General features: G+C 40.3%; 1 protein-coding gene across 2 annotated transcripts in view; it reads left to right on the top strand.

Annotated features, from left to right (window-relative positions):
- LOC148009616 (serine/threonine-protein phosphatase BSL2 homolog) overlaps positions 1-12,172 on the top strand; it is a 70,888-nt gene that overhangs the window by 39,134 nt on the left and 19,582 nt on the right. For both annotated transcript variants that reach the window (XM_087672942.1, XM_087672941.1), the window contains exons 13-14: positions 6,144-6,314; positions 6,418-6,656. In XM_087672942.1, coding sequence (XP_087529068.1) covers positions 6,144-6,314; positions 6,418-6,656 — 410 coding nt within the window. The remainder of the gene's footprint in view (positions 1-6,143; positions 6,315-6,417; positions 6,657-12,172) is intronic.

Here is a 12,172-nt window from a genome sequence, read left to right as displayed (position 1 = left end):
TAAAGTCAAATTCTTGTATAAGCTCCACCCATCTTGCCTTGTGGCCTCGAAGATTGGGTTGCGATCACAAATGTATTTTAGCGAATGGTGGTCAGTTCGAAGAATAAATTGGGAGTCGTATAAATAATGACGCCATATTTTAAGCACATGGATGATCACCAATAGTTTCTTCTCTTTGGCGGTGTATTGGGTTTGTGCATTGGTGAGCTTACAACTCTCAAATACGATGGGATGGCGGTCCTCATAAATAACACTTCCCATAGCATAATCACTCATATCCATATGAACCTTAAAATGTTTCTTCGGATTAATAATATGCAACATTAGTGCCGTGGTAACTAGCTGTTTCAATGTTTGAAAACATTGATTGAGCTCACTAGTCTAAACAATTGTTTGACTAACTTATTTTTTCTCGTTCAAACAGACATAAGGGCGGAAAGACATCAATGTATTTGTGTAGCATTGGATCCAAATATTTACTCACATTTGAATTCATGTTAACGCTATTATTAAAAGAAATCGAATTACATCTCAAATCAAATGATTAAACTTTTTCAATGAAACAAATATAAGTAACAACATTTGGATCGAAAAAACATCTACTAAGTTTCAAAGTGGATATTATATATACTTTAGTTTCTATGATTTCAGAGGGTAAATAGCCCTTGATCATATGATAATAATTATCAAGTTCAAAAGAGAGTACGTGAGCTTTATGAACAATGTATAAAGAGAAACATTTATAAAAAAACCATGGCATACCAAGAATAAATTTGCAATGGTCAAGGCTCATAAGTTAGAAGTTCATAAATTGACGGTACCTCTGGATTGAGAAATCTAAACTCAGTACCATATGGACATGATAAACTTAATTAGCGGATACCATATGGAGTTGCAATTGTTGCACAAATCTAGAAGAAAGAAATTTGTGAGTAGAGCCATTATCGAATAAAACTTTAACTTTTTGGCCATCTACTAAGTTCCATAGCGGATATTATATGTACTTTAGTTTCTATGATTTCAGAGGGTAAATAGCCCTTGATCACATGATAATAATTATCAAGTTCAAAAGAGAGTACGTGAGCTTTATGAACAATGTATAAAGAGAAATATTTATAAAAAAACCATGGCATGCCAAGAATGACATTGCAATGGTCAAGGCTCATAAGCCAGAAGTTCATAAGTTGATGGTACCTCTGGATTGAGAAATCTAAACTCGGTACCATATGGACATGATAAACTTAATAAGTGGATACCATATGGAGTTGCAATTTTTGCACAAATCTAGAAGAAAGAAATTTGTGAGTAGAGCCATTATCGAATAAAACTTTAACTTTTTGGCCATTAATAGGCTCAATGATCTTTAAAAGATCATGGGGACCAAAAATAGTTTTATTTATGGAGCAACCATTGTAAGTACTTGTATTAATGAAGTAATTTTTTGGTAAAATTTTAGAAGAAATACTTGGAGTTTCTACAACATTTATCGAAGTCTTTGAAGTAGACTTTGCATTCTTATTCTGGAGACATGCAATATCACCGCAAAAGTGGTTCATTTGATGGAATGTAAAGGAATGATCCTTGCTATGCATTACTTTGTACTTACCATTCTTCTTTTTACGGATCTTCGAAAGTGACTAATGAGTTGTTAGTAGGGTAGAAGGCTTCTTTGGCTTAAAGGTGGAGACAACTCAATGAGAACCACCCATCGATTGATTGCCTCACTTGCAACCAATTTGTTATCAAATGCATATATGTAGACGTCGTCTAGTGAGTGTAATGAATTACGGGGAACATCATTTTGGCAGTTCGGGAATCTAAAAAGATATTGCATGTAGAATAATACTTGAAAATCATCCAAAGCTTTTGTTTTGTGAAAAAGATCTTTAAATTCTTGTGAATATGCATCCAAGGTCTTCTTTTCCATGACTAGCTCAAATAATATACGGAAATTTTCAATTTGGTCATTGGTCACAAAAGAAATGCTTTGGAAAAATAGATTGAAAATTTGCCCATGTCTTTGGCTTGGGGCGAAGCCCCATCCATTGCGCATATGCTATCCCTTGCAACATGATTTGTATTTGTCTGATACATTGAGTGTCATTGAATTGGTACGAATTGAAGTCAGTCGTCCATTTGGCCAACCACGAATCAATTTTCATGTCATGACATTGCTTCTTCTCTCCCCTTTAGAAGGATCAGATTGGAATTAAATAGGCAACATCCTTGTGGCTATAGGCACAAATGGAAAATGGGGACTACACATTTTGACCAATTGCCATTGCATGTCCTTGATTTGAGTTTGGAGAATTGCCACTAGCGATGATTCTCCATTAGATTTGATGGAAGAAGATGCTTTGGATTGTTACCTATGCATGTGTTTGGGTTTGTCGGGAAAAGTTGGACGAATATCCTTCATGTGTTGAGGTTCTTAGCAAGAATGAGAGTATGAAAATGAGATACTCCATGAGAAGCCATGATGGCAAGAGAAGAGGAGTAGACTAAGAAAAAGTAAGAAGATTAAGAGGAAAATGTAAATTATGAGAGTTTGTGCCATTTAGAGTCGAGAGAGAGGTAGTTGTAGATGAAGATAGGATTGTAAATAGAGTGCATTTAGTGCAAATATGTTTAGTTGTTGTTTTGCGTTTGGTTGGGTGTTCATGAAGGGGGTAGTGTAGGGGACTAGCTTTTGCTCAAAATAAAAGGTGCAATTAGAAATCGTGAGAGAGAGAAAAATACGATGAAGGAGAAAATCGATTGCGTTGAGGCCAACCCCCCTTATATGCACGATAGTGAGCAATCAATGGGGGGGACCTCACAAGAACTGCCCTGTGCCTACAAATATACTACTGCTTAGTCGCTATCGATGCTATGCCATTGCCTTGCCAACCTTTGATGCCTAGTCCACCACCTTGTAGTCAATGACTTGTCCTTTGCCTTGTAGGTGACGACATCCTCTCCCTCTCGATATCATCACTTCTTTCCTCTCTCAATTTCTCTCTCTTCAGCACCATCATATCTTTTTTCCTTCTTTGTCTTTCTCTCTCTTGGACATCGGAACATTTTTTATGCTTTTAGACTAATAATAAAATAAACATTTACATTGATGTTAATATAAAAATCAATAATAGCATTTAAAGGAATGCCATTAATACAAACATTGAATGCAATGAATTGCAGTAACATTAATGCTATATTAAGATTAAAATTAATGATCATGTTAACATCAAATGTTAAGTTAATTGACAAAACAGAATATTGATACCCTTGCAAGTGGAGTTTGTAGTTACCGATAACCATAGCCTTGGAGTGGCTTCTCCTTGGACTCCCTCGTTAGTACTATCGAAAACCATGTACACAGATCATCGCAACACAAAAAACCTGAGCATGAGTACCAGACAAGAAATGTACCATGGCGTACCCACCACCTTGATAGGTGCAAACAAGGTTGTGTTTATACAAGCTTGACAAAAAAGGAAAAGCAATGAACTCTTGCACACCCATCTCGTTAGTAGTATCTTGTACCACCCCAAATGAGATAAAAGCACACTTGATAGGCGTGATTCATGATGGTTTTGTGAGCAAAAGTGGTTTTGTGCACGTCATCGAATCTCGCATCCAATTGGAGATTGATGCTTTGATACGGGTGAAATGTCCCCCTAGGATTCAATCTGCGCATGAGACATGACACAAGCCATATCCATGAATATAAGGGATTGGGCATTAGACTCATCTTCTAGCCATAGAGCCAAACGGGCTCTTCCTCGAGCCTAGAAGCTAGCAGCTCATTGGGTCATGATCGCATCCCAGGTTGACGTTCCATATCACTAGCGTGCACCATCTTGGTGTATAGATGCATTGGCCATTGGCCCAAGATGCCAAGAGTGGTGATCACACAATAATGTGCAGTACAGGGTCTCGAGTCCTATAAATAGGACTCGATTGTCCTAACCTTGAAGTGTTTGTAGTGCATCCACACTAAGTCACTTCATGACCATTGTGACCAATGCTACTACCACTCATCTGGCTGTCCAAGGATGTAACAGTAAGGATTATGAAGATGATGACAAAAGTGAGAATGGGGAAGATGATGATGATGTGTCGGTCACAAACACCATCCCATATCCATCACAAACAAGCATCCTGTCAAATTTGGTGTCCCTATTCTGTCACTTTGTGGTAGATGCTAAAGTGACGTCACTTTTGTAAGTGATGCAGCCTGTCACGGATCTGTTGTGGGGAATGCATCTGAGTGTCCCAAGGGTCTGTCCTGTCCGTCACTTGTGACTGTGCAATATAATGATGTCAAATGTCCACTTTCAAGAATCCATAATGGATTGACTTGTAGCTGCTTTGGGGTGGTTCTTTGCTGCATCAAGTGAGGAAATGTGGCAAGTAGAGAAGTTATGACATCCAGTCACCTCTTGAGGCTGCTAAAGTTTGGTGGATGTGCAAAAAATTAGTGGGATCTTGCAGTACTATAGGATGATGGTGTTGAAATGAGCAACCCATGGATGATGATGATTGAGACATTATGAGTTGATGCTTTTTCCTATAAAAACAAAAGCTAAACACGAAATGCAGAATGCAAACACAAAACAGGCACTATGACTCTTGTAAAACCCAATGCTCAAGATATAATGCAGGATACTTTTTACAAGAGCATTGGTTTTAATACTATGTGAGGATACACTACTGTTTGCAGAGAGAACATAGTGCACGAATATGACCACCACACAATCACTTCATACAAGAATGCAAATGAAGAAGAAGATGCATTGAATGCTGAGTGCTGAATGACTAAAGAATGTTCTCATGTGGGAGTGGCTGAGGGAGTGTGGTCCTCCGAGAACGGATCTCAAGTGCAGAAAACCACCAATCTTGATGCAGAGCGATGTTGTGGGGCTGAGGGAGAGCCACATACAGCAGCACACAGCATTCCATATAGGATGGAATCTTTAGAAGTGAACCAGCAGCAGGGCCGCAACCATCAACAGCTGGGTGGCTGCAGCATCATTGGTAACAGTGGTCATTAAATCAGACCCTTGTTTTGGAAACATTTCCAAAACTCCAAAAGGCTTTTAAGGATCAACCTTTTTTTTTTTTTGGGGGGGGGGGGGGGGCGGTGGGTTTGTGAAAATAAGTTTTTGTTTTGAGTGGAGAGACCTTTAACTTTCCCCACCCGTATTTCGGCTTTTGGCTGATAGGCAATTTGTTTTAGTTTTGAGCTTTCAATTCTAGCCTTCGAATTACACTTTTATTGCATGTGTTTGCATGCTTATTTCTCTTCATTAAAGCCATCTATAGTGAGAGGATGGAAGCAAGTCACACAATGATTTGCATAACTAGGAAGGTAGTACTAACTCTCAACTCTTGCTAGCAACTTGTATTTACTAAATAGAGGCATGAAGGTTTGAAACTGTCAACTTGTCACATCTCTTTTGTATAAGAGATGGAGACATGATGAAGACAAGTTCATGTGACATGAAGGCTTGGAGTTGTGTGTAAAATTTGAGTAAGTGATGTTATGTGCATTGATATATTAAAGTACCTATGTATGGATTTAATGCAAAAATCTGAAACTCCTCCCCTTGTTTCCAAAACTAGCTAAAACTCCGAACACTTCGTTTTTTTTCCATTTCTGTTTCAACTGTTTCTGAAATTCCCTCGTACTATACCTCTGTGTGAAGATGAGGTATGAAGGGATGAAAGTGGTAATGCAAAAGAATCCCCCCGGTATAGAACATTCTGAGCCAATTAATGTATTGAAAGTCTCAACTTTCAAGTCTTTTTTTGATCAAATAAATGCTTTTGGGGACTGTTTTAAGAGCCATAAAGTTTTGATAAATTAAGTGCAAAATTTAGGTGGCCTAGCATGTGGGAAACATATCCATGGTGCTGGGAGACTTGAACTCCCAACTTCCAGGTTATAAGTTGCTAGCCTACCATTTTGGTACTGCTACAACTTGTTTCCATGCTCAATGATATTTAGAAAACTGATAATCACAGTGAAAATCGTTTTACCTTTTGATTTTTTTGTTTAGCTATTTGTCTGTCAGGAAGTATAGTTTACTTGGGGCCCTTTCTCTGTCTTCCCCCCACAAAGAAAAAAGTGCCAATGTGGATGTTCTTCTTGACTGCAGGTGGTGGTTGCTGCAGAGTCTGGAGGAGCTTTAGGAGGGCTTGTCAGGCAGTTGTCAATTGACCAGTTTGAAAATGAGGGCCGAAGAGTAAGCTATGGTACACCAGAAAGTGCCAATGCAGCAAGGCGGCTTTTGGATAGAGAAATGTCTGTGAACAGTATCTCCAAGAAGGTACAATCTGACTATGTTTTGATTCTAGGAGTGCAATCAGTCAGCAACAGGTTTATCACTTCCTTTTTTCTATTTTGGGTCATGGGCATTTCTATTTATGCAGGTGATTGAGAACTTATTGAAGCCCCGTGGCTGGAAGCCTCCTGTACGGCGACAATTTATTCTAGATTATAGTGAAATTGAAAAACTTTGTGAAAGTGCAGAAAAAGTATTTGCTCGTGAGCATAGTGTTCTCCAAATTCGAGCTCCTGTTAAAATTTTTGGTGATCTACATGGTCAATTTGGTGATCTTATGCGATTATTTGATGAGTATGGCTCCCCATCAACTGCTGGAGATATAACGTAAGCATTAGATCACAAATTACATGACCTCAATATGATTTTCTGGCATCTTTTTGTAGCTTAATGTGAGTGTAACTATTGTGCTAAGACACAATGTAATACACCATATGTGCTTGGTAAGACCATGAAATGTTAGGTACAAACACTCTCTGACTGTGACATAATATGATACACTTCAATGTCCTTGGTAAGGGTATGAAATATTAGGGACAGCCACTCTGATTCTGTCTCACCTTTCTGTCTGCCTAATATTCTCTATTCAACCCTAGTAAGAATGCGATCATGCTCCGCAGCTGAGAATTATGATTTGAGAGGAGAAAGAACTTGGGAGTGGTGTTTTTTTTTTGTGTGGTTTGGGGTGGTTGGGGGGTGGGGTTGCATGGCCACACACTATGGCACACGGACAAATCCTTAAAATAGTGGAAACACAATCTTGGTAGAAATTTGAGAAACAAAATGCCTTTCAAGGGACAAAGATTGGCGAAACACTGCATTGCCTTACGTCCTTGTTCAAGATGCTCTTGTGCAAATGAGACAAGAAACTCGAATTTTTCGGATGTCCTTTCTTTGAATGCCTGATTTCCAGGTCAAAGATTTGGGAAATTCTTCTAGCTGTTTGGAAGGTTTTCTCAAAGGCTTTATCGATATTTCCTCTTCTTTCATTGGCTCAGATATTGGGCTGTTTGAACTTACAGAGACCATGGTCTTATGGGAATTGAGTCATTTCAGCTTTATTGATGATTAGATCGTACTAAGATTGTCTCTCACACGCACAAAAGAGCATGAGGACTTCAAGAAAAATGAAGCACGAGTATTTTTGGACATCTCAAGGAACATGTGATTCAATCTTAGGCACAAAGCATATAAACAAACATGTTGCTATGGTGAGGTTGTCATGACTTGTGTGCGTAACTGAGGAAGCAGAGAACAGGACGATTACTGCTCAACTTGAACATTGGTGCCTAATGTGCATGCATTACAATGGCCAATTTCTTTTGAGAAGTAGAATAGTTTGGTTCCCCTTGCCTTCACTTATATGGATGATCGTCTTAAAAGTACTTTTTGGTGTCCAATGCTGCAGCACTGGATTAGAGTTTAGATACTCTTCAAACTTTGGACTATCACTTGAGAAGCACTCTTGCTGTCTTGACTTACTTGCTGTTGCATGCAGCTTCAGCCTTTTCCCCTGTTGTGCCTTTGCTCCCTCATGCCTTTGTTTTGGTGTAACTTGAGTCCTCCCATCACATAGTATGGGGGAGTTTCAGAAACAGGGGAAACGGAAACGACCAAAAAGAGTTTTGAAGTTTTTGCTAGTTTCGGAAGGGCCTTTTTTCGGATTTTAGCATTAATCTATATTCAACATACCAATGCACATAACACCACTAACTCTAATTTTACATAGAACTCTAACCTTCATGTCACATGAACTTGTCTTCATCTTGTCTACATCTCTTATATCAAAAGAACTATGATATGTTGAAGGCTTCAAACCTTTGTGTCACTATTTAGTAGCTATAGGAGTTAGTACTACCTTCTTAGTTATTCAAATCTTTGTGTGATTTCTTCCATCCTCTCACTATAGCTAGCTTCAATGAAGAGGAATAGGCATGCAAACACATGCAATAAAAGTATAATTTGAAGGGTAGAATTGACAGATGATAACTAATACACACAGTCTGTTGGCCAAAAGTTAAACCGAAGATGGATAATTTCAACACGTCTCTCACCTAAACAATTTTTTTTTTCCCTAAGCCCACCCAAAAGGAAAAAGGATTGATCCCGAAATACATTTTGGAGTTGCTAGTTTGATACCTTGGCATAATGGCTTTGGAATCTAGGCTTCTTTGAGACTGTTTTGCTAGTTTCATGTGTAGATGCTATGATACTATGATAGGTGCAAGGGTTTTACAAGGTCCTAGTGATTGTTAGAGATACATAGAGGATTGGCACAACCATGGTGATGTTTGGAGGAACCATGATAGTCCACCAAAGAGTTATTGTTACTGGGGAGCTTTGCAGTGTGAGGAGCTCGGTTTGGTAGGTACTGACTAGTAGGTACCAAAGTGCACTTGGTTTGGTAGGTACTGACTAGTAGGTACCAAAGTGCACTTGGTTTAGGCACAAGGCTGCCCAATAGGAGGCCACTCAATAGGCACTTGCAGCCCACCTTTGCAACATCTAGCATCACGGTAGTAAGTGAATGGTTGGACAAATTGCTAGGGCTTCATGAGAAACGGTATGAACTTGGTATGAACTTAGAAACTCAAAAGAATGAAAATGATGAATCATGTACAATGATCATACTATGGAGCCTTAGGGTTCAATTTTTGTAGACTGGTATTGAGGTGAGCAAAGATGAGTTGATGACATTGAACAAGACTCGAAGATGACTGTGCTTTCTTGACTGACTAGGCACCAGCATCTATGAGGGGGAGTTGGACTGTGAACGGAGGGAAACACGGTCCTTTGAGCAAAGAGGTGTTAATGATGAAGATCAGAGTTGCTTTGGATGAAAAGGACTGCAGCATGATGACGAAGGGCATCTGGCGATGATAGATGCCAACTTCATAAGACAAAATGCTGGTGAAGAGGGCTCTAGAAGGCAGTTCATGATGGCTGTGTATGACTCTTTCTGTATGAGACCCAAAATGCAAGTATGTTGAGTGGAGAAGAGCTCCTGCAAGTAGTCAATGATGGTTGTCAATGTTGCCTAGTGTCAAAGTGCAGAATGCTGCAAAATGTAACTGTTGACAGCTCTAGGAAGAGGGTAATTGACGATGACCGCTGTTTTGACACTCCTGAAGGCTGAGCGGCGGCTGTTGGGCAGCTTGTTGCAACAGAAAATACAGCCAGCTATGATGGTGACAGGCTGGGAACTAGGACAAGAGCTGGGCGCGACCTACTAGCAAAATGTGATGTGTGGCAGTAGTAGATCAGGTCGCTAGGATGGATGGAGGTTGAAGGCTGAGGAGAGAGAGGATGAATAGAGGGAAGAGAATAATTTTATTTGAACGAAAAATGAGAGGTGCCTACTGTCAAAAGATGATGTACCAGTGAGACAGTAGGGTTTGCGGGGAGGAACACGGAGTGAACTCGGCAAACATGAAGAAGAGAGAGAAGGAACTCTGATGAATGGAATGATGAAGTTTTGAATCATGGAGTGAATGTGATACCAGGGAACAAGGGTGCCGTTGCACAAGGAAGATGATAAAGATGACCACGAACTACGAACCACGAACCACAATGTCCTCCTGAAGGGGTGCAAGGGTAGTGGAGAGGCTGGAGAGAAGAGGTGATGGACTGAATGAATTAGCGGTGAGGAATGAATGAGAAAGTGGCCTATAAATAGGCACAACCAGTCTAGGATGGCGCCCCTTTTTGGGGCCATAAACCCTAAACACAAAACACAAAAACGAAAAAATGCAAATTGCGGGTGAAGGGTTTTCCTCTCAAGCCCAAAAAGGGCAACAAGAGAAGAGTGAGGTGGAGATGCAATGCTATGTGCTGAAGAATGCTCATGCAGTGGGTGCTACTTGGACAGTATTCCTTGTGGGGAAATTGTTCACTTGCCCAAGCGCCCTAGTACAAAGATGATGAAAACATGAAATGCATAGGAGGAATGTTGGACTTTGTGTGGTGCCGAGAACCAAGAGGATATGTCCTTTCGAGCACATGGAGGCTCCAAGACCTTATGCGGCAATAAGCCCTCTTGGAGACAACCCCATTGCACGGAGATTTCCCCCACTCACTTTCGGGTACAGTAGCTTCCATGGCCCACATCTCCTCCACAGTCCACTCTCCTGAGAGCTCGTGATTGTTTCCCACCGTTGGCTCATCCTAAGCCTCCTTCTTTCCCATCCTCTTCCACTCAGGTTCGAGATGCCACTTCTGGGTGCTTTTCGACTTCTTCTTCCGAGCCCTAGATACCTTCTTCGGCACAACTGGTGATACTTCCTTTGTCATCAAATGCTTCACAATCCATGAGCCATGAGTGGTTGGATTTCCTTTCTCTCTTAGACTGGGATTCAGAGGGGAATTTTCTTAATTCGCCCTTAGAGGGGGACTTCTAGTTTTTCTTTGGCTTCAGAGGGGGCTCCTACTTCTACTCCTCTAGATTCAGAGAGGGACTCTATGTGCCATGGAGTTCTTCACACGTCACTACCTTTCACTTTCGAGGAGTGGCTCTCCTTTGAGTAGTCATTTCCTGTGCTCATGCCCACGATCTAGAGGATCTACCTAGTTTGGGGCCCTTGGTTTCAGAAGCGACTTGGTGACTAGGCCTTCGTCTTCCTTCTAGCATGGAGTCATGGAGCTAGTGGCTTCTCTCTTGAGGTTGAGTTTCAGGTTCTATAGCTTATGCAATCTCCTGACTAGCTTCAAAGGTCTCCTTTCAGGTGGTAATTCTTAAATTACAAGGTGGATCTTCTTTGTCCCTTGGTCAACATGGAACATTATAGACAACAATGACTAGCTTGGACCGCGATGTTCTCAGCAAAAGGGGTATGGGCAGGAAGATGAAAACACTTGAAACCTGCAAAAACGAGATATTGATGTAGTGGAAGAAGAAGAGAAGTGGATGCCGAAGAACCCGCCAACGGTCTTTGCCGTCATTGGAGTGGAGAATGTTTGCCATTGTTTGAGCAGATCCAGCTCTGATACCATGTCAAAAGATGACGTACCAGTGAGACAATAGGTTTTGCAGGGAGAAACACGGAGCAAACTCAACAAATGTGGAGAAGAGAAGAGAAGAGAGAAGAAACTCGGATGAATGGAATGATGAAGTTTTGAATCATGGAGTGAATGTGATATAAGGGAACAAGGGTATCGTAGCACAAGGAAGATGATTAAGACAACCACGAACCACGAACCACAATGTTCTCCTAAACAGGTTTGAGGGTAGTGGAGAGGTTGGAGAGAATAGGTGATAGATTGAATGAATCGGCCGTGAGGAATGAATGAGAAAGTGGCCGATAAATAGGCATAGTCAGTCTAGGATGGTGTCCCTTTTTGGGGCTGCAAACCCTAAATGAAAACCCTAAACGCAAAACATAGAAACGCAAAAACGCAAACTGCGGGTGAAGGGTTTCTCAACACCCACAACATGTCCTATTTAGAGGGAATTTTGGTGCTTTTGTTCTACTGTATAAAATAAAAACATAAATACAAATAGAACGTTCTTGGGGCTGTTAATGAAGAGCAAAAGTAGGCTTTAATGCATCACAATCTATTGTTAATGTATACCATGATTTTGGTTCCTTAATAGGACTATCAAGGTGTGACCATCACACAAACAATGAATACAAATTCTTTAAATTAAAATGAACTTTAATTTTGGTACTCCTAGCTCTTGGTATGGTGACCATCACATGAGTAGTGAAGGATTTGACATTGGGTATATAGTGGATAAGTGTATAGACTATGTGATACACGGATAGGGCAAAAGAAACAAGGTGTAATCTAAAATCTTTATTAAATTTAATGTTTGCACCTTAGCATTGAGTTACATTGAGGGTCTT

Source organism: Lygodium microphyllum, chromosome 30, assembly GCF_053477565.2.
Source record: "Lygodium microphyllum isolate KBCC chromosome 30, Lygodium_microphyllum_v1.1.10, whole genome shotgun sequence".
Taxonomy (NCBI): domain Eukaryota; kingdom Viridiplantae; phylum Streptophyta; class Polypodiopsida; order Schizaeales; family Lygodiaceae; genus Lygodium; species Lygodium microphyllum.
This window is presented reverse-complemented; position numbering and strand designations above follow the sequence as displayed.